Here is a 22331-nt window from a genome sequence, read left to right on the forward strand (position 1 = left end):
CCCCTCAACTCCTCTCTCACTCCTCCATATCATTCCTCCACTCCTCTCTCACTCCTCAATATCACTCCTCCACTCCTCTCTCACTCCTCAATATCACTCCTCCACTCCTCTCTCACTCCTCAATATCACTCCTCCACTCCTCTCTCACTCCTCCATATCACTCCTCCACTCCTCTCTCACTCCTCAATATCACTCCTCTCTCAGTCCTCAATATCACTCCTCCACTCCTCTCTCACTCTTCCATATCACTCCTCCACTCCTCTCTCACTCCTCAATATCACTCCTCCACTCCTCTCTCACTCCTCTCTCACTCCTCCACTCCTCTCTCACTCCTCAATATCACTCCTCCACTCCTCTCTCACTCCTCCATATCACTCCTCCACTCCTCTCTCACTCCTCAATATCACTCCTCCACTCCTCTCTCACTCCTCTCTCACTCCTCCACTCCTCTCTCACTCCTCAATATCACTCCTCTCTCACTCCTCAATATCACTCCTCCACTCCTCTCTCACTCCTCCATATCACTCCCCCACTCCTCTCTCACTCCTCAATATCACTCCACCACTCCTCTCTCACTCCTCAATATCACTGCTCCACTCCTCTCTCACTCCTCTCTCACTCCTCCACTCCTCTCTCACTCCTCAATATCACTCCTCCACTCCTCACTCACTCCTCTCTCACTCCTCCACTCCTCTTTCACTCCTCAATATCACTCCTCCACTCCTCTCTCACTCCTCAATATCACCCCTCCACTCCTCTCTCACTCCTCTCTCACTCCTCCACTCATCTCTCACTCCTCAATATCACTCCTCCACTCCTCTCTCACTCCTCTCTCACTCCTCCACTCATCTCTCACTCCTCAATATCACTCCTCCACTCCTCTCTCACTCCTCTCTCACTCCTCCACTCCTCTCTCACTCCTCCTCTTTCACTCCTCTGATCCTAGCCCTCACTCCTCCTCTTCTCCTCACTCCTCCACACCCCTATCTCACTCCTCTATTTAACTTCAAATGGCCTGGTGCTCAGGAGGTGTTCTGTGGTCCACAGTGGAGGTTCTCAGGAGGTGTTCTGTGGTCTGCAGGGGAGGTTCTCAGGAGGTGTTCTGTGGTCTGCAGTGGAGGTTCTCAGGAGGTGTTCTGTGGTCTGCAGGGGAGGTTCTCAGGAGGTGTTTTGTGGTCTGCAGTGGAGGTTCTCAGGAGGTGTTCTGTGGTCTGCAGGGGAGGTTCTCAGGGTCCTCAGGAGAGCGAGTAGGGGGAGGACGGGTCAGACCACAGATCTCCCAATCACAGGCTGCGGTCTGGGAGGGAACATAAGTCACCCTGTTATCTTAAAAGGGTTAGAAGTTGAAGTTAGAGGTTAACAAACCAAAAGTCTGGGATCCGTCCCACGCTCCCGCCTGTGTCTTCTGCAGTCATTCCCACTGAAGATCTCCTCCTTCTCCTTCTCTCAGACCTGACGCTGATCGTGATAGACGAGTGTCACCACACCCAGAAGGGCGGGGTCTACAACAACATCATGATGCGCTACCTGAAGCAGAAGTACCGCAACCTGCAGCTCAGCAAGCAGGGCAAGGAGCCGCAGGCCGTGCCCCAGGTCCTGGGCCTCACTGCCTCCCCAGGCGTCGGGGGCGCCACCAAGAGCACCAAGGCTGAGGAGCACATCCTCAAAGTAAAGGCTCAACTCACCCTCCCCCACGCCAGACACAGCCTGCCTCCTCCCTCCTCCTTCCTCCCTCTTCCCTCTCCTTCCTTCTCCATCCTCCTCCCCCTCCTCCTCCTCCTCCTCCTCCTCTCCCTCCTCCTCCTCCTCCTCCTCCTACCTCCTCCTCCTCCCTCCTCCTCCCTCCTCCCTCTTCCCTCTCCTTCCTCCTCCGACCTCCCTCGCTCCTCCTACCTCCTCCTCCCTCCTCCTCCTCCTCCTCCCCCTCCCTCCTCCTCCTCCTCCTCCTCTCCCTCCTCCTCCTCCTCCTCTTCCTCCTCCTCTCTCTCCTCCTCCTCCTCCTCCCTCCTCCTCCTCCTCCTCCTCCTCCTCCTCCCTCCTCCCTTTTCCCTCTCCTACCTCCTCCTCCCCCTCCCTCCTCCTCCTCCTCCTCCTCCTCCCCCTCCCTCCTCCTCCTCCCTCCCCCTCACCCTCCCTCCTCCTCCTCCCTCCTCCTCACCCTCCCTCCTCCTCCTCCTCCTCACCCTCCCTCCTCCTCCTCCCCCCTCCCTCCTCCTCCTCCTCCTCCTCCTCCTCCTCCTCTTCCTCCTCCTCTCTCTCCTCCTCCTCCTCCTCCTCCTCCCTCCTCCTCCCTCCTCCCTTTTCCCTCTCCTACCTCCTCCTCCCTCCTCCTCCTCTCCTCCTCCCTCCTCCTCCTCCCTCCTCCCTCCCCCCTCCCTCCTCCTCCTCCCTCCTCCTCCTCCTCCTCCCCCTCCCTCCTCCTCCTCCCTCCTCCTCCTCCTCCTCCCCCCTCCCTCCTCCTCCTCACCCTCCCTCCTCCTCCTCACCCTCCCTCCTCCTCACCCTCCCTCCTCCTCCTCCTCACCCTCCCTCCTCCTCCTCCTCACCCTCCCTCCTCACCCTCCCTCCTCCTCCTCCTCACCCTCCCTCCTCCTCACTACTTGTATCATGGGGTAAACATGATACAAGTAGTGTGTTGTATCATCTAAAACCACATATAAAACACGCAACGCAACATGTGTGTTCAATATGTGGATTCAGACTTGTTTTTGATCAACCTCACATTTAATTCACACTCCTGTGTTTCTTCTTTTTGTGGTAGATTTGTGCTAATTTGGACGCTTGCAAAATCATGACGTCGAGCAGCGAAGACACGAAGGACCTGTCCAAGAAGGTCTCCATCGTGGAAGAGAGAAAAAAGGTTTTTCCTTTATTTCTATTCATTTATGCTCAAAGTACGCCTAGCTCGAGGCAATGACCCTCGGACAACGCAGCCTCTGAAACCAGTGGTAGACTTCTGGTTTCTGTTCCCTTCCTAAAGGACCCTTTCGGTGACCTCATCAAGGCCATCATGACGGCCATCCACCTGCACGCTGACCTCCACTCCACCTGTGACTTCGGCACACAGACCTACGAGCAGTGGGTGGTGCAGAGAGAGTACAACGGTGAGCTCCTCCTAGTGCCTCCCATCGTTACCAGTACATCACCAGTAAGAACCCAGGGCCCTCACACTGGGAGTCACTTCAACCACTGGGCAGCAGGAACCCAGAGCCCTCCCACTGGGGTCCCCTTAACTCAGGGCCTTCCACCGGGGTCCCCTTAACGGTCCCTTAACTCAGGGCCTTCCACCGGGGTCCCCTTAACGGTCTTTAACTCAGACCCTTCCACCGGGGTCCCCTTAACGGTCTTTAACTCAGACCCTTCCACCGGGGTCCCCTTAAAGGCCCCTTAACTCAGACCCTTCCACCAGGGTCCCCTTAACGGTCCCTTAACTCAGACCCTTCCACCGGGGTCCCCTTAAGGGTCCCTTAACTCAGACCCTTCCACCGGGGTCCCCTTAACGGTCCCTTAACTCAGACCCTTCCACCGGGGTCCCCTTAACGGTCCCTTAACTCAGACCCTTCCACCGGGGTCCCCTTAATGGTCCCTTAACTCAGACCCTTCCACCGGGGTCCCCTTAAGGATCCCTTAACTCAGACTCTTCCACCGGGGTCCCCTTAAGGGTCCCTTAACTCAGACCCTTCCACCGGGGTCCCCTTAAGGGTCCCTTAACTCAGACCCTTCCCATTGGCAGTCATCTTGACGGTCCCCTTGACTCCTCCCTCCTTGCGTCTCCTCCTAGCGGCCAAAGAGGAGGACCAGAAGGTGAGGGTCTGCGCTGAGCACCTGCGGCGCTACAACGAAGGCCTGCAGCTCAGCAACGTCATCCGGATGTGTGACGCCCTGGAGGTGCTCGGCGCCTTCCAGGAGGAGGAGATGAGGAGGAAGGAGGCTCCTGAAGAGGAGACGCCCATCCAGGTCACAGACACCGAGAGGTTCCTCTTCAAGCTGTTCCAAGGTAGCGTCCCTCTGCGTCTGCCTACGCTGGTACGCTCCAATGGGGGGGGGGGTAGTGTGTACGGTCACTGAGAAGAGCTTCCTCTCCGAATGCTCCACCCTCTGTAGCCTCCACCCTGGTTCATAGCTCCACCCTCTGTAGCCTCCACCCTGGTTCATAGCTCCACCCTCTGTAGCCTCCACCCTGGTTCATACCTCCACCCTCTGTAGCCTCCACCCTGGTTCGTAGCTCCACCCTCTGTAGCCTCCACTCTGGTTCATAGCTCCACCCTCTGTAGCCTCCACCCTGGTTCATAGCTCCACCCTCTGTAGCCTCCACCCTGGGTCATACCTCCACCCTCTGTAGCCTCCACCCTGGTTCATACCTCCACCCTCTGTAGCCTCCACTCTGGTTCATAGCTCCACCCTCTGTAGTCTCCACCCTGGTTCATAGCTCCACCCTCTGTAGCCTCCACCCTGGTTCATACCTCCACCCTCTGTAGCCTCCACCCTGGTTCATAGCTCCACCCTCTGTAGCCTCCACCCTGGTTCATAGCTCCACCCGCTGTAGCCTCCACCCTGGTTCATAGCTCCACCCTCTGTAGCCTCCACCCTGGTTCATACCTCCACCCTCTGTAGCCTCCACCCTGGTTCATAGCTCCACCCTCTGTAGCCTCCACCCTGGTTCATACCTCCACCCTCTGTAGCCTCCACCCTGGTTCATAGCTCCACCCTCTGTAGCCTCCACCCTGGTTCATAGCTCCACCCTCTGTAACGTCCTCAGACAGGAGGGCGGAGCTACAGCGGCTGGTGACGATGCCGGAGTACGAGAACAGCAGCCTGTCTACTCTGCGGGTGGAGGTCCTGAAGGAGTTCACCAACAGGGCGGACGCTCGCGGGATCATCTTCACCAAGACCCGACGTAGCGCCATGGCCCTCACCCAGTGGGTGCAGGGCAACGCCAAGTTCGCCGAGGTGGGGGTGAGCGCCAACTACGTCCTCGGGGGAGGAGACCAGAGCAGCGTCAAACCCATGACCAGCGTGAGCCACGTGCACCACCCGACACGCTGCTGCTGCTGCACCACCCGACACGCTGCTGCTGTCCCACACCACCCGACACGCTGCTGCTGTCCCACCCCCACCCGACACGCTACTGCTGCTGCACCACCCGACACGCTGCTGCTGCTGCCCCACCCGACACGCTGCTGCTGCCCCACACCACCCGACACGTTCCTGCTGTCCCACCCCCACCCGACACGCTGCTGCTGCCCCACACCACCCGACGCGCTACTGCTGCCCCACACCACCCGACACGTTACTGCTGCCCCACCCGACACGCTGCTGCTGCCCCACACCACCCGACACGCTGCTGCTGCCCCACACCACCCGACACGCTGCTGCTGCCCCACCCGACACGCTACTGCTGCTGCACCACCCGACACGCTGCTGCTGCTGCCCCACCCGACACGCTGCTGCTGCCCCACACCACCCGACAAACTACTGCTGTCCCACACCACCCGACACGCTACTGCTGCCCAACCAACAAACACTACTGCTGTCCCACCCCCACCCGACACGCTACTGCTGCCCCACACCACCTGACACGCTACTGCTGCCCCACACCACCCGACACGCTACTGCTGCCCCACACCACCTGACACGCTACTAACCCTAACCCTAACATCTAGTGTACCTTATGATACGCCTTAGTGTGTGTTAACATCTAGTGTACCTTATGATACGCCTTAGTGTGTGTTAACATCTAGTGTACCTTATGATACGCCTTAGTGTGTGTTAACATCTAGTGTACCTTATGATACGCCTTAGTGTGTGTTAGGGGTGTAACGGTACACGTATTTGTACCGAACCGTCACGGTACAGGCACTTCGGAGCGGTTACAGAGGTGTACCGCGGTACGTAAATGTGGCGTAGATGGCGGGCAACGATCGCCGAACTATCGAATAGCATCGAATAGTATTTTTGCCAGAAATGCACATCTCTAGCACACGCATTTGAAAGGCACCACCAGGTGTTACTATCACTGTATTTCACCAACCCCTGTCTGGGAATTCAGAAATGCAAATGCCATAACCAAGTTTATTGGTGTTTTCATTCCTGCTGATCTACGGCCATTCTCCGTTGTCGACAAACAAGCAGTTTTTTTATTAATTGTCCCCTTAACTATGAACCGTACCGTACCGTGACTTAAAAACCGAGGTACGTACCGAACCGTGACTTGTGTGTACCGTTACACACCTAGTGGGTGTTAACGCGTCATCTAGTATGAATTTATAACCTTCAGCTGTATTGAAACATGACAATGGAGAAGAACATTCTATAGCATGCGTGCTAGCATGTTAACCCTTAGCTATCAGCCTGATTCCTATCACACAGGGGTTAGCCCTAACCCTAACCCTAACCCTGACCTTTCCTTCGCTAAACTCTCTGGAATGATTTCCCTTTGAAGGCCGAACAAAAGGATGTTTTGAACAAGTTCCGACACGGAGAAGTCAACTTGCTGATCGCCACCACCGTCGCCGAGGAAGGCTTGGACATACCGGAGTGCAACTTTGTGATTCGCTACGGCCTCGTGACCAACGAGATCTCCATGATTCAGGTCAGTGCTAACAGCCAACATCTGGAACATGTGCAACACCAACCTCCAGCCAGGTGGAGCAGAGGGTTGGAGGTCCAAGGACCTGGTGGAGCAGAGGGTTGGAGGTCCAGGGACCTGGTGGAGCAGAGGGTTGGAGGTCCAAGGACCTGGTGGAGCAGAGGGTTGGAGGTCCAGGGACCTGGTGGAGCAGAGGGTTGGAGGTCCAAGGACCTGGTGGAGCAGAGGGTTGGAGGTCCAGGGACCTGGTGGAGCAGAGGGTTGGAGGTCCAAGGACCTGGTGGAGCAGAGGGTTGGAGGTCCAGGGACCTGGTGGAGCAGAGGGTTGGAGGTCCAAGGACCTGGTGGAGCAGAGGGTTGGAGGTCCAGGGACCTGGTGGAGCAGAGGGTTGGAGGTCCAAGGACCTGGTGGAGCAGAGGGTTGGAGGTCCAGGGACCTGGTGGAGCAGAGGGTTGGAGGTCCAAGGACCTGGTGGAGCAGAGGGTTGGAGGTCCAGGGACCTGGTGGAGCAGAGGGTTGGAGGTCCAGGGACCTGGTGGAGCAGAGGGTTGGAGGTCCAAGGACCTGGTGGAGCAGAGGGTTGGAGGTCCAGGGACCTGGTGGAGCAGAGGGTTGGAGGTCCAGGGACCTGGTGGAGCAGAGTGTTGGAGGTCCAGGGACCTGGTGGAGCAGAGGGTTGGAGGTCCAGGGACCTGGTGGAGCAGAGGGTTGGAGGTCCAGTGACTGGGTGGAGCAGAGGGTTGGAGGTCCAGTGACTGGGTGGAGCAGAGTGTTGGAGGTCCAGTGACCGGGTGGAGCAGAGTGTTGGAGGTCCAGTGACCGGGTGGAGCAGAGTGTTGGAGGTCCAGTGACCGGGTGGAGCAGAGGGTTGGAGGTCCAGGGACCTGGTGGAGCAGAGGGTTGGAGGTCCAGTGACTGGGTGGAGCAGAGGGTTGGAGGTCCAGTGACTGGGTGGAGCAGAGGGTTGGAGGTCCAGTGACTGGGTGGAGCAGAGTGTTGGAGGTCCAGTGACCGGGTGGAGCAGAGTGTTGGAGGTCCAGTGACCGGGTGGAGCGTGTACTGACAGTCCGGTGTTCTCCTCAGGCGCAGGGCCGTGCCCGGGCGGAGAACAGCAGCTACACCCTGGTGGACGTGCACGGCTCCGGGGTGGTGGAGAAGGAGTTAGTCAACGAGTTCCGCCAGAAAATGATGAACAAAGCCATCGTGAAGATCGGGAACATGGATCAAGAGGAATTCAAAAAGAAGGTAAAGGGTCATGAAGATCCCACGTCAGAAGCCCAGCTCGACGCGGCAGATAATAGAGACTAGGGTTAGGGTTAGGGTTAGGCTAGAATAGAATAGAGACTCAGGGCTGATCCACACTACAGCAATCTTTGTTCCTCTGTCTTCAGATCACCACCTATCAGCTGGAGGCTATCCAGGAGAGGAAGATGCTGCTGAATAAGAAGAAGAAGAAGAAGCAGAACGACAGTCCGTCTGAGGTGTCCTTCAGCTGTCGCGGCTGCAACAAGGACGTGTGCCGTGGAGAGGACATCGAAGTAGTCAGTCAGATGCACCATGTGGTCGTGTCCACAGAGTTCCGGTACGGAGAACACAGGGTCAAGGGTCATGTAGGGACCTTACGGTTTGAGTCCTGGTCTTGAATCGGGGCGCGCTCCCTGTTCAGTGCTCTCTGCTGGCGGTTGATTCAGATGTCTTTGTTTAACAGGAGTCTCTACAATAAGAAGGACAACACCAACCTTCAGGAGAGGCTGGTGGAGTACGAGACCAATCAGTTTGTAGCGTGCAACACGTGTGGCCAGGTGGGTTCTGAGGCGTTGAGCATGGTGCCGTTCAGTTGTGCCGTCGCTCTGTGAGGTTCATAACCTGCTCTCCCACTGTGTTAGCGATGGGGGTCCATGATGCTCTACCGTGCCATCGAGCTGCCCAGTCTCCACGTGAAGAACCTGGTGGTCACCTGCAAAGGCAAGAAGATCAGCAAGTGTGCCAAATGGAAAGAGCTGGATGTCTGCTTCCCTGCCTTCGACCTGTCTGCCCACGCCAGCCTGGTGGACGAGGCCCTGGACTCAGACTGAGGACCCGCAGCCTGGTGGACCAGGCCCTGGACTCAGACTGAGGACCCGCAGCCTGGTGGACGAGGCCCTGGACTCAGACTGAGGACCCGCAGCCTGGTGGACCAGGCCCTGGACTCAGACTGGACCCCCAGCCTGGTGGACCAGGCCCTGGACTCAGACTGAGGACCCCCAGCCTGGTGGACCAGGCCCTGGACTCAAACTGAGGACCCCCAGCCGGTGGACCAGGCCCTGGACTCAGACTGAGGACCCCCAGCCTGGGGGACCAGGCCCTGGACTCAGACTGAGGACCCGCAGCCTGGTGGACCAGGCCCTGAACTCAGACTGAGGACCCCCAGCCGGTGGACCAGGCCCTGGACTCAGACTGAGGACCAGCAGGCCCTGGCTCCACTGTCCTGCTAGAGGGCTTCACCTGAGATTAAAGCCACGAACAGGATAAATGATGTGTCGAACAGAGATTAAAAAACACTAGTAAAATAAAGAAAATAATGTGTTCTGTATGAAAGTAATTTTGCTGCTGTGTCTGTCAGGGATAAATCGCTTATGTAAGGGATAATGTATAGATCGCTTCTGTAAGGGATAATGTATAGAACGCCGGTCAGTATCGGGAAGATAAGCCCTGAACTGAAGTAGGGCTGATAAACAGAGAACGTTTTTTTCCGGTAGGCTTCAGATCAGCTGACGACGTCGTTTAGATACCGAGGAAACTGGGGCTGGTAAATTACTGAAATGCTTGTGGAGTGCTACGAAAGACGTGAATCAGAGGCAAACAAACCCCTTTCCTTGAAAGTGGTAAATTACACTTGACAACGGTCAATTATGCAAATATAATTGACCGCCGAACGTTGGGAAGGCCTTAAGTGAATGGAGCATTCTACAGCATTCAGAAGAGCTGTGTAATAACGAAGATGTAAATAGGTATGCACTGGGTCTGGCTGAGATGTGTTTTTTTGTGTATAAAGAGACGTCTCCTACTGTCTGTTTAGAGTTACTACTGAATGATGCCAAGCTTCTTGAGAGCTTCCGTTCTGTGCTGAACGAGGCGCTGTAGGGTTGGCCGTTAACATGAAGGAATAACCCAAATGTTCATTTCAAACACTGTCAATAAATTGTTATTGAATATTTATTCCGTGCAGCCTACGGATTTTACTTTACGTAATTATTGTTTTAAGTAGGGGTGTAGTTGATGTGATACGTGGCCCATGTTGAGGTCCTGCAGACTGAGAGGTGGAGAGCTGCGGTCTGCAGGAGGAGGAGGAGGTTGGAGGAGCCAGGGGTTCGAGAGGCACCAACGCATCGCTTTCTACTGGGCTTTTTGTTCTATTAAGTTCCGAACATTATCTTATTCCATGGAATGAGGAAAAACTCGGGACATTGGACATCTAAATCTGCTTCTTCATCGGCAGTCGTGAAGGGATTTTAAAGGTTGTGAAGGACGAGTCCAGTGAATGAAGATCAGTCCATCAGCAGAATGGTCAGTAAATCTCATGTAGGATAACTAAGCCTGCTCAGTAGGATAACTAAAGCCTGCTCAGTAAACCTCATGTAGGATAACTGAAGCCGGTAAGTAAATCTCATGTAGGATAACTAAAGTAAACCTCATGCAGGATAACTAAAGCCCGGTCAGTAAGCCTCATGTAGGATAACTAAAGCCTGTTAGTAAACCTCATGTAGGATAACTAAGCCTGGTCAGTAGGATAACTAAAACCTGGTCAATTAACCTCTTGTATAACTAAAGCCTCGTCTAAAGCAGAGAACAGTCATTAAAGACTATAGTAAAAGAGGATTAATCTACAAAAATCAGAAGGCGCAGAGATCTGTCCTATTATAACCGGGGGCAGTTGGTCTAAACTCTGACTCCAGAGCTGTAGATTAGGGGTCTCATTTATAAAACTGTGCGTGGGATCGTTACTAAAAGTGTACGTACGCCCAAAAGCCAAGTTTTGCGTTCGCCAAAAAATATTCAGACTTATTAAACCCTGCGTACGCATACCTCTAAGCAATCTTTGCTTTATAAATCACAGAGCGCGTGTGCGCAGCTGAATCAGCTTCACGTTCCGCCCTGTACACGCCCCTTTTTAACCATAAATGGTCAATGCAAATGACCTCATAAATGCGATCTGCATATAAAACAGACTCAGATGCAAGTATTATGTCTTGTCGGAAACAATGGCAGAAGGACTGAGAAAAGCAAAAAAGAATTAAGAAAGAAGTGGTCTGACATAAAGGTACATATTTTTATGTACCAATAAATCGTTATGGTCCCTGAAGACCCTCTCCCTCTGAATCCTGCCATTTGCATGGTCCTCCAGCAGTGCCAGCAGTGCCATGGTGCAGCATTACGCACGGGGCTCACCGCTGTATTTATAGGGTTACGGTAATAAGACTGACCGAGAACACCTTGGATAATCAGTTTGTAATCACCCACGTAAAATGTTCTTGAACATAACCCCTTTTTAATGCCTGATTTGTCATGAAAAGCATCAAGAGGAACGGACAATAATATAACGATTGTGATGAGGAGCATGTGGCTTGGTTTTCCACACTTGGGATTTAATTGACATTTGATTATGTGTTTACAGTGTCACATAAAAATATTATGTTATGACACATGATAGAGAGATGCAGTCGCGCCGTCAGTAGACAGTATGGAGTGACGGGATTCAATGTAGAGAATTTAGATTTAGAATTTTCATTTCTATTCTAAGGAGATGTTTCTGGAGTTATAACTGAGAATTAACACAGTTGACTTAAATTATTCAGATTACATAGATTTAACGCATGATACGGGTTGAAATTAAAGTTATGAAGGGTGATGTTAAAACATAATCGTTCTTCTCACTCTACAATTCTTCCGTCTGACTTCAGTTCAACACCACACCGTCTGTGTCGCCAATTCTCCTTTTCCTCCAAACCATGCGTACGCATGGGTCAGAGTTTGCTTAGGGCTGCGCACATTCTCCCGTCAAGTTAGTTTTTTATAGATCACAACCTTGGCGTGGAAAGTCACGTACGCCACTTTCAGCCCCGTTTTGTGCACAACGGTTACAAATGAGACCCCAGGACTCTGCTGAGCAGTTGTTCCGTCCTGCTCCACAGGGTGGCGGAAAGGTGTTGTGGATTGGCGTGGCGGCGGCTGCCATCACCTTCTTTATAATTATCCCGGTGGCAGTTCACCTGAACAGTGAGTCCAATAGAGTCCCCCCCCCTCTCCCACTCTCCTTCTCCCTCACCCCCCCCTCCCTCTCCCCCTCCCTCACCCCCCCCCCCCCTCTCCCTAGTAGAAGCCGTCTCATGCAAAATGTTTCACTGTATAATAAATTGTGTATCAAGCCCAAACCATTAATTTCTTAATTGTTTTATCCAGGAGCTAATGATGCTAATAAAAGGTCCTACACCCTTGACGACTATTTTAATTCCACCATCAAATGGAAATCCTATAAACTACGATGGATCTCAGGTAAAACTGCTTGTCTTTCATGTTCATAAATAACATTGATGATAAATTCAGTGATATTCATGCTTTTGTCCTCATTGTCTCCAGATAACACTTATCTTCATAAAAGGGAAGGAAATGTGTTCCTCTACAACGTTGAAACCAAGGAGGAGTCTCTGTACCTGAGCAACCTCACGTTTGTAAGCCTCCTCAGTGCATGACCGTAGAACCCGACGTGTTGTAGCCTGATGTATCACCCTGGAGCCTGTGTCTCCACAGGCCAGCGTGGACGCCATAGACTACCTGCTGTCAGGGGATCAGAAGTACGTCAGCCTCGAGAGCAACTACACCAAGGTGAGGATGGCCCCCAACAAACACCCAACACAGCCTTAAACCAACCAGAGTACAGCAGCCCAAAGGTAATGACTCTTATTCCTGAAACAGCAATGGAGACACTCCTACACTGCCTCCTACTCCATCTTCAGCCGCGACAGCTCGTGAGTGGACCGCTACTTACCTTAGCCTAGCTACTTACCTTAGCCTAGCTAGCTAATTACTTACCTTAGCTAATTACTTACCTTATCTACGTATTTACCTTACCTACTCACCCACTGTTGGCCACACACTTCAAGACATGTTCTTTACATTACAATCCATTCCTCTCAATTATTCCCAGAACATTCCTGACTTTTCCGGATATTCCAGAGAAAGTGCAGTACTTCAGTTGGGCGCCCACCGGGAACGCATACGTGAGGCTAACCCTGACCCTGACCCTGACCCTGACCCTAACCCTCACCCTCACCCTAACCCTGACCCTCACCCTGACCCTAACCCTCACCCTGACCCTGACCCTGACCCTCACCCTGACCCTCACCCTCACCCTCACCCTCACCCTCACCCTGACCCTGACCCTGACCCTCACCCTGACCCTCACCCTCACCCTCACCCTGACCCTCACCCTCACCCTCACCCTCACCCTGACCCTCACCCTCACCCTCACCCTCACCCTCACCCTGACCCTCACCCTCACCCTGACCCTCACCCTGACCCTGACCCTCACCCTCACCCTGACCCTGACCCTCACCCTCACCCTCACCCTGACCCTAACCCTCCCCCTGACCCTCCCCCTCACCCTGACCCTCACCCTCACCCTCACCCTGAACCTGACCCTTACCCTGACCCTGACCCTGACCCTCACCCTCACCCTCACCCTCACCCTGACCCTGAACCTGACCCTCACCCTCACCCTGAACCTGACCCTAACCCTCACCCTGACCCTGACCCTGACCCTCACCCTCACCCTCACCCTCACCCTGACCCTCACCCTGACCCTCACCCTCACCCTGACCTTCACCCTCACCCTCACCCTGAGCCTGACCCTCACCCTCACCCCGACCCTGACCCTGACCCTCACCCTCACCCTCACCCTCACCCTGAACCTGACCCTCACCCTCACCCTGAACCTGACCCTAACCCTCACCCTGACCCTCACCCTCACCCTCACCCTCACCCTCACCCTGACCCTGACCCTCACCCTGACCCTGACCCTCACCCTGACCCTGACCCTCACCCTCACCCTCACCTTAGCCCTCAGCTTAACCCTCACCCTCACCCTCGCCACGGACATCATGTCACAGTCAGAGTAACATACCATAATAAGCCCTGATGGGATCATCTAGAGAACGATGTGACTCCTGATCACCTTCCTGTTCAGGCTTACATCTCAGACTTCAACATCTACCTGACGGCTACCGTGACCTCTGAACCCGTCCAAGTGACCTTCAACGGAAAGAAGAACGAGATCCTGAACGGAGTCCCCGACTGGGCGTACGAGGGTGAGTCCTGGGCCTCCGGGTGAGAGGGTGAGTGAGTGAGTGAGTGAGTGAGTGAGTGAGTGAGTGAGTGATTGAGTAGGTGAGTGAGTGAGTAGGTGAGTGAGTAGGTAAGTGATTGATTGAGTGAGTGAGTGAGTGAGTGAGTGAGTGAGTGAGTGAGTAGGTGAGTGAGTAGGTAAGTGATTGAGTGAGTGAGTGAGTGAGTGAGTGAGTGAGTGAGTGAGTGAGTGAGTGAGTAGGTGAGTGAGTGAGTAGGTGAGAGAGTGAGTCAGTTAGTTGGTGTTCATCATTGTTTCTTGGACCTCCCTGTTTAGAGGAGGTGCTGGCCTCCAACGAGGCTGTGTGGTGGTCGACCTCCTCCCGCTTCCTGGCCTTCCTGCAGATCAATGACAGCCAGGTGCACAGTGTGGAGTTCACCTTCTACGGCTCAGAGCAGTACCCTGTAACCAGAGCTGTCCCCTACCCAAAGGTACGCACACACACACACACACACACACACACACACACACACACACACACACACACACACCCGACGCGTGTCCGTCTGTCCCCTGTGTCCGTCCCAGGCCGGCTCCACCCTGCCGCGGGCCCGGCTGCTGGTCGTGGAGGCGGCGGACCCTTCTAGACTCAGTGAGGTCGAGCCCCCCGATGCCGTCACCACCGGGTGGGTCTGCTGGTGCATCACAGTACCATAGCCCTGTACTGTCTAACCCCTGTACTGTCTAACCCCTGTACTGTCCAACCCCTGTACTGTCTAACCCCTGTACTGTCTAACCCCTGTACTGTCCAACCCCTGTACTGTCTAACCCCTGTACTGTCCAACCCCTGTACTGTCCAACCCCTCTACTGTCCAACCCCTCTACTGTCCAACCCCTCTACTGTCTAACCCCTGTACTGTCTAACCCCTGTACTGTCTAACCCCTGTACTGTCTAACCCCTCTACTGTCTAACCCTTGTACTGTCTAACCCCTGTACTGTCTAACCTCTGTACTGTCTAACCCCTCCACTGTCTAACACCTCTACTGTCCAACCCCTCTACTGTCCAACCCCTGTACTGTCTAACCCCTGTACTGCCTAACCCCTGTACTGTCTAACCCCTGTACTGTACTGTCTAACCCCTCTACAGTCCAACCCCTGTACTGTCTAACCCCTGTACTGTCTAACCCCTGTACTGTCCAACCCCTGTACTGTCTAACCCCTGTACTGTCTAACCCCTGTACTGTCTAACCCCTGTACTGTCCAACCCCTCTACTGTCCAACCCCTCTACTGTCCAACCCCTCTACTGTCCAACCCCTCTACTGTCTAACCCCTGTACTGTCTAACCCCTGTACTGTCTAACCCCTTTACTGTCTAACCCCTGTACTGTCTAACCCCTCCACTGTCTAACCCCTGTACTGTCCAACCCCTCTACTGTCCAACCCCTGTACTGTCTAACCCCTGTACTGTACTGTCTAACCCCTCTACAGTCCAACCCCTGTACTGTCTAACCCCTGTACTGTCTAACCCCTCTACTGTCTAACCCCTCTAGTGTCCAACCCCTCTACTGTCCAACCCCTGTACTGTCTAACCCCTGTACTGTCTAACCCCTGTACTGTCTAACCCCTCTACTGTCTAACCCTTGTACTGTCTAACCCCTGTACTGTCTAACCTCTGTACTGTCTAACCCCTCCACTGTCTAACCCCTCTACTGTCCAACCCCTCTACTGTCCAACCCCTGTACTGTCTAACCCCTGTACTGTCTAACCCCTGTACTGTACTGTCTAACCCCTCTACAGTCCAACCCCTGTACTGTCTAACCCCTGTACTGTCTAACCCCTGTACTGTCCAACCCCTGTACTGTCTAACCCCTGTACTGTCTAACCCCTGTACTGTACTGTCTAACCCCTCTACAGTCCAACCCCTGTACTGTCTAACCCCTGTACTGTCTAACCCCTCTACTGTCTAACCCCTCTAGTGTCCAACCCCTCTACTGTCCAACCCCTGTACTGTCTAACCCCTGTACTGTCTAACCCCTGTACTGTCTAACCCCTGTACTGTACTGTCTAACCCCTCTACAGTCCAACCCCTGTACTGTCTAACCCCTGTACTGTCTAACCCCTGTACTGTCCAACCCCTGTACTGTCTAACCCCTGTACTGTCTAACCCCTGTACTGTCCAACCCCTCTACTGTCCAACCCCTCTACTGTCCAACCCCTCTACTGTCTAACCCCTGTACTGTCTAACCCCTGTACTGTCTAACCCCTTTACTGTCTAGCCCCTGTACTGTCTAACCCCTCCACTGTCTAACCCCTCCACCGTCTAACCCCTGTACTGTCTAACCCCTCCACTGTCTAACCCCTCCACCGTCTAACCCCTGTACTGTCCAACCCCTCTACTGTCCAACCCCTGTACTGTCTAACCCCTGTACTGTCTAACCCCTGTACTGTACTGTCTAACCCCTCTACAGTCCAACCCCTGTACTGTCCAACCCCTCTACTGTCCAACCCCTCTACTGTCCAACCCCTCTACTGTCCAACCCCTCTACTGTCTAACCCCTCTAGTGTCCAACCCCTGTACTGTCCAACCCCTGTACTGTCCAACCCCTCTACTGTCTAACCCCTCTACTGTCTAACCCCTCTACTGTCTAACCCCTCTACTGTCCAACCCCTCTACTGTCTAACCCCTGTACTGTCTAACCCCTGTACTGTCTAACCCCTGTACTGTCTAACCCCTGTACTGTCCAACCCCTCTACTGTCTAACCCCTCTACTGTCTAACCCCTGTACTGTCTAACCCCTGTACTGTACTGTCTAACCCCTGTACTGTCTAACCCCTGTACTGTCTAACCCCTGTACTGTCCAACCCCTCTACTGTCTAACCCCTCTACTGTCCAACCCCTGTACTGTCTAACCCCTGTACTGTCTAACCCCTGTACTGTCCAACCCATGTACTGTCTAACCCCTCTACTGTCTAACCCCTCTACTGTCCAACCCCTCTACTGTCCAACCCCTCTACTGTCTAACCCCTCTACTGTCTAACCCCTGTACTGTCTAACCCCTGTACTGTACTGTCTAACCCCTGTACTGTCTAACCCCTGTACTGTCTAACCCCTGTACTGTCCAACCCCTCTACTGTCTAACCCCTCTACTGTCCAACCCCTGTACTGTCTAACCCCTGTACTGTCTAACCCCTGTACTGTCCAACCCCTGTACTGTCTAACCCCTCTACTGTCTAACCCCTCTACTGTCCAACCCCTCTACTGTCCAACCCCTCTACTGTCTAACCCCTCTACTGTCTAACCCTTACTGCTCCTTAAGGACCTGTCTCTGTACTGTCTAACCCCTGTCTGACTTTAATGACCTGTCTCTACTGTCTAATCCCTACTGCTCCTTAATGACCTGTCTTTAGTGTCTCACCCCTACCTGCTCCTTAATGACCTGTCCCTGCACTGTCTAACCCCTACCCAACCTTAATGACCTATCTCTACTGTCTAACCCCTACCTGCTCCCTATTGACCTGTCTCTACTCTCTAACCCCTACCTGCTCCTTAAGGACATGTATCTAGAAAGAGGACCATGACTGTAAGTCCCTCTGGTTAACCGTCTGTTTACTGACTGCTCACTGATGGGTGATCATAGATGAATCAACCAGCCCCTTCCTGTCCTCTCAGCGATTACTTCCTGAGCTCAGTGACCTGGGTGACGGACGAGCGCGTCGCCGTCCAGTGGCTCAACCGACGGCAGAACCACGTCCACGTCCAGATCTACGACTCTGAGGGGGACCGCTGGAGAGAGGGGCAGGTGGGCACAAGTGGGAGGCACCTAATACCAGTAGGGAACCAGTGGGGTTCACTAAATACCAGTGGGGAACCAGTGACGTTTACTAAATACCATGAACCAGTGATGTTTATAAAATATCATGACCCATTGATGTTTATTAATATCAGAGGAACCAGTGATATTTATTAAATATCTTGAACCAGTGATGCGTATTAAATATTGAGTGTCCGTTCTAAAAGCTTGCTGTGTGTCTTCCAGAGCTTCGTCCAGACCAGCGGGACGGGCTGGGTGGGCCATGTGAGTGTTGCTGGCCTCTGACCTTATCTCAGCGTTCTGGTTCCTTCAGGGTGAGCGTTAACTCGTCTGCTCCTCCTCAGTACTCCCCGCTCCCCCTGTTCTTTGCGGCGGACAACATTAGTTTCTACAAAGTGATGAGCGACTCGCTGGGCTACAAACACATCCATCATGTCAGAGACGTGAGTACGCAGCCTGATGGAAACAGTGTGCTGTGTTGGGGCGTTGGTGCGTTGGTGTGTTGGTGCGTTGGTGTGCGTTGGCGTGCATCGGTGTGTTCGTGCATTGGTGTTTGTTGCCGTGCGTTGGTGTTTGTTGGCGTGCGTTGGCGTGCGTTGGCGTGCGCGCCTCACCAGTACTCTCTCTTCAGGGCGTTGCTGTCCCAGTCACTTCAGGCCAATGGGAGGTCATCTACATAACCAAACTCACCACAGACGCCATGTTCGTAGAATCATTGATTACTAAACAATTGTTATTTAGTATTTTGATGCTCTTAATGTGTAAATCCTTTAAAAAATGAAATCTTTCACAGATATTATATAAGTAACGAACACAACGCACCAGGGGTGAGAAATGTTTATAGGTAAGTCTTTATTTATCTGCATTGTTATTCTTTATCTTATTCATTATTTGTAATATTTTTTATATTATCCTCATCCTCCTGAATGTGAACACATAGTTTCAAACCTGAGGATGTGTTACCATAGATCATAGACAAGGATATACCTGACTGTGTGCTGGTGTCTCTCTGACTGCGTGCTGGTGTCTCCCTGACTGCGTGCTGGTATCTCCCTGACTGCGTGCTGCTGGTGTCTCTCTGACTGTGTGCTGCTGGTGTCTTTCTGACTGTGTGCTGCTGGTGTCTCCCTGACTGTGTGCTGCTGGTGTCTCTCCGACTGTGTGCTGCTGGTGTCTCCCTGACTGCGTGCTGCTGGTGTCTCTCTGACTGCGTGCTGCTGGTGTCTCTCTGACTGCGTGCTGGTGTCTCTCTGACTGCGTGCTGGTGTCTCTCTGACTGCATGCTGGTGTCTCTCTGAATGTGTGCTGCGGGTGTCTCTCTGACTGCGTGCTGCTGGCGTCTCTCTGACTGCGTGCTGCTGGCGTCTCTCTGACTGCGTGCTGGTGTCTCTCTGACTGTGTGCTGCTGGTGTCTCTCTGACTGCATGCTGGTGTCTGCCTGACTGCGTGCTGCTGGTGTCTCTCTGACTGCGTGCTGCTGGTGTCTCTCTGACTGCGTGCTGGTGTCTCTCTGACTGCGTGCTGGTGTCTCTCTGACTGTTTGCTGGTGTCTCTCTGACTGCGTGCTGGTGTCTCTCTGACTGTGTGCTGGTGTCTCTCTGACTGTGTGCTGCTGGTGTCTCCAGGCTGGGCATCGGGAGCAGCGTGGCCCCGCCCCACTGTCTGAGCTGTGACGTGAGGAGGGAGCGGTGTCAGTACAGCTTAGCCTACATGAGCGCCAACGCCTCCTACTGCCGCATGGACTGCTACGGTCAGTCCCCTCCACCGCCCCCATCACGCATGACTCGCTACAAAACTCACTACACAACTCCACACCAACCCACAACACAACTCACTACACAACACAACATGACCCACAACACTCTACTCTCTATACGGCATTTCACAATCTTTTTTCTTAACAATAGGCGTCTAGATACTTCCGGGTGGCAGAACGCGAGTGGCTTCCACTGCCCTGACCCAGCCGGCCACTGTAACATAGTCACTCAGTTCAAAACATTGTTGTTGACCTGAAGTTGAAACAATGATGAAAATGATATTAATGTAGTATTTATTAATATATATATATATATATATAATATATATATAGATTAATTAGACATCCCGTAGCACCCTGCAAGAAGAAATTCATTCACTAAAACCAATTACTCTGTTTTGTGGATCGCTCAGCCCTGGTCAAATGAGATGGAAGAGTTTGTTTACTAATTGGGCCATCGGAGAACACTTCAGCTCTGCCACCCGGAAGAACGTATATTATTACTGTGACATCATGGTGAATTGACGTATACAACACATTTCCACATGACACCACAACACAACTCACTAAATAACACACTTCACACCACCAACACATGTCCTGATGAACTGGTACTTGTGGACATGGTGTGTGGGTTCTAAGCCTGTTTGAGGCGTGGTCTGAGTCGTGGTTCTAAGCCTGTTTGAGGCGTGGTGTGAGTCGTGGTTCTAAGCCTGTTTGAGTGTATTTCCAGATGTGTCTTCTTTCCAGGCCCGGGGCTGCCCATCTTCACCCTGAGGGACAACAGAGGACCCGGAGAAGGTAGGTCCTGGAGAAGGTAGATCCTGGGGGAGGTAGATCCTTGAGAAGGTAGATCCTGGGGGCAGAAGATCCTGGGGGAGGTAGATCCTGGAGAAGGTAGATCCTGGGGGAGGTAGATCCTGGGGGAGGGAGATCCTGGGGGAGGTAGATCCTGGGGGAGGGAGATCCTGGGGGAGGTAGATCCTGGAGAATGTAGATCCTGGGGGAGGGAGATCCTGGGGGAGGTAGATCCTGGAGAATGTAGATCCTGGGGGAGGGAGATCCTGGGGGAGGTAGATCCTGGAGAAGGTAGATCCTGGGGGAGGTAGATCCTGGAGAAGGTAGCTCCTGGGGGAGTTAGATCCTGGGGGAGGAAGATCCTGGGGGAGGTAGATCCTGGAGAAGGTAGGTCCTGCTGTCAGGACAAAACTCAGCTGGGTGAACCAGCCTGATATCAGACGCCTCTTATTGGACAAGAGTTCATTAACTACTAGCTCGGTGTGATAATCTTAAGTTTGTTACGCCACTGTTGCAGCGTGGTCTCCTCATTTATAGCAGCTCTAATGGTCCTGAGAAGGTCCCTTCCTTCCCCTCCAGCGCTGTGGTGTCTACTGTCTGTTTCATAGGTAATGGGGACTTGCTCTTCTAGATATCGAGGCACCAACCTTCATCGATGTGCTTTAAGATAGGCTCTCTATGATTTTAATATGTTCCCGTATAGAGCTGAAGGTTCTGGAGGACAACTCAGAGATCCAGAGCCTTCTGGATCAGTTCCACCTGCCCACTGTGAGGCGAGGCACACTGAAGATCGCAGGGTTTGGTGAGAGAGTCGACAATTTTCACGGAACTGAGCTTGAATTGTTCCCATATGAATCACCAGATGGACGTTTGTATTCACCCCTCCAGATCTGTGGTATCAGATGTTGCTGCCGCCAAACTTCAAGAAGTCCCAGAAGTATCCTCTCCTTATCGACGTGTAAGAAACGCCATCAGCACAGTGCAACGAAACATCTGCCAGCCCAGTCAAAGGGCTTCCTCATAACATGAGAAAGTTATTCCTATAAAGACTATCTAATGAGCAGGCTCATAGAGCAGGCTGATAGGGCAGGGGTCAAAGAGCAGGCTGATAGAGCAGGGGTCAAAGAGCAGGGGTCAAAGAGCAGGGGTCATAGAGCAAGGGTCACAGAGCAGGGGTCAAAGAGCAGGGGTCAAAGGGCAGGCTGGTAGAGCAGGGGTCAAAGAGCAGGGGTCAAAGAGCAGGCTGATAGAGCAGGGATCATAGAGCAGGGGTCACAGAGCAGGGGTCAAAGAGCAGGGGTCATAGAGCAGGGGTCATAGAGCAGGGGTCAAAGGGCAGGGTTCGTAGAGCAGGTGTCATAGAGCAGTATAAACCTCTGAACACGAGGTCAACCAAGGAGGAAACCTTGCTCCTTACTGGTCCTGCAGGTACGGAGGCCCCTGCAGTCAAAAGGTGGACTATGGCTTCCGGCTGAACTGGGGCACCTACCTGGCCAGTACCGAGGGCATCATAGTGGCCAGCTTCGATGGGAGGGGAAGTGGATATCAAGGAGACCACATCATGCACTCCATCTACAAGCGGCTCGGCACCTACGAAGTTGAGGACCAGATGACCGCCGTCAGGTGACTACAACACGGGGGGAACCCAGCACCTCTCAGCTAGTATCATCAGCCACACCAAACCCTAACCCTAACACTAACCCAGCACCTCTCAGCTAGTATCATCAGCCTAACCCTAACCCTAACACTAACCCAGCACCTCTCAGCTAGTATCATCAGCCTAACACTAACCCAGCACCTCTCAGCTAGTATCATCACCCTAACCCTAACCGTAACAATAACCCAGCACCTCTCAGCTAGTATCATCAGCCACACCAAACCCTAACCCTAACACTAACCCAGCACCTCTCAGCTAGTATCATCAGCCTAACCCTAACCCTAACAATAACCCAGCACCTCTCAGCTAGTATCATCAGCCTAACACTAACCCAGCACCTCTCAGCTAGTATCATCACCCTAATCCTAACCCTAACAATAACCCAGCACCTCTCAG

At 53.3% G+C, this 22331-nt stretch overlaps 2 protein-coding genes across 4 annotated transcripts in view; both read left to right on the top strand.

Moving 5' to 3' along the window:
* ifih1 (interferon induced with helicase C domain 1) overlaps window positions 1-9788 on the top strand; it is a 22871-nt gene extending 13083 nt beyond the window's left edge. For 2 of the 3 annotated variants that reach the window (XM_030343145.1, XM_030343146.1), the window contains exons 7-16: window positions 1451-1668; window positions 2762-2860; window positions 2981-3104; window positions 3782-3997; window positions 4760-5016; window positions 6443-6592; window positions 7674-7835; window positions 7982-8172; window positions 8299-8392; window positions 8477-9135. In XM_030343145.1, the coding sequence (XP_030199005.1) occupies window positions 1451-1668; window positions 2762-2860; window positions 2981-3104; window positions 3782-3997; window positions 4760-5016; window positions 6443-6592; window positions 7674-7835; window positions 7982-8172; window positions 8299-8392; window positions 8477-8665 (1700 nt within the window). In that variant the 3' untranslated portion in view covers window positions 8666-9135. Of the gene's footprint in view, window positions 1-1450; window positions 1669-2761; window positions 2861-2980; window positions 3105-3781; window positions 3998-4759; window positions 5017-6442; window positions 6593-7673; window positions 7836-7981; window positions 8173-8298; window positions 8393-8476 lie in introns of all 3 variants that reach the window. The other variant, XM_030343144.1, reaches the window with a different exon arrangement.
* Window positions 9789-9869: 81 nt separating this feature from the next.
* On the top strand, window positions 9870-21901 carry fap (fibroblast activation protein, alpha; the record flags this gene model as incomplete). The annotated part of the gene is given in 20 exon segments (XM_030343147.1): window positions 9870-10136; window positions 11762-11846; window positions 12030-12122; window positions 12207-12298; window positions 12378-12452; window positions 12543-12595; window positions 12775-12847; window positions 13813-13933; window positions 14248-14402; window positions 14500-14597; window positions 17583-17712; window positions 17950-17988; window positions 18069-18167; window positions 18356-18426; window positions 18518-18568; window positions 19350-19474; window positions 20231-20281; window positions 20982-21080; window positions 21167-21236; window positions 21707-21901. Coding segments are annotated over 20 exon segments (1778 nt in total), but the record flags the coding sequence as incomplete, so codon positions are not given.
* Between the last annotated feature and the right edge of the window lie 430 nt (window positions 21902-22331).

The sequence above is a fragment of the Gadus morhua genome, chromosome 20, assembly GCF_902167405.1.
Source record: "Gadus morhua chromosome 20, gadMor3.0, whole genome shotgun sequence".
Taxonomy (NCBI): Eukaryota; Metazoa; Chordata; class Actinopteri; order Gadiformes; family Gadidae; genus Gadus; species Gadus morhua.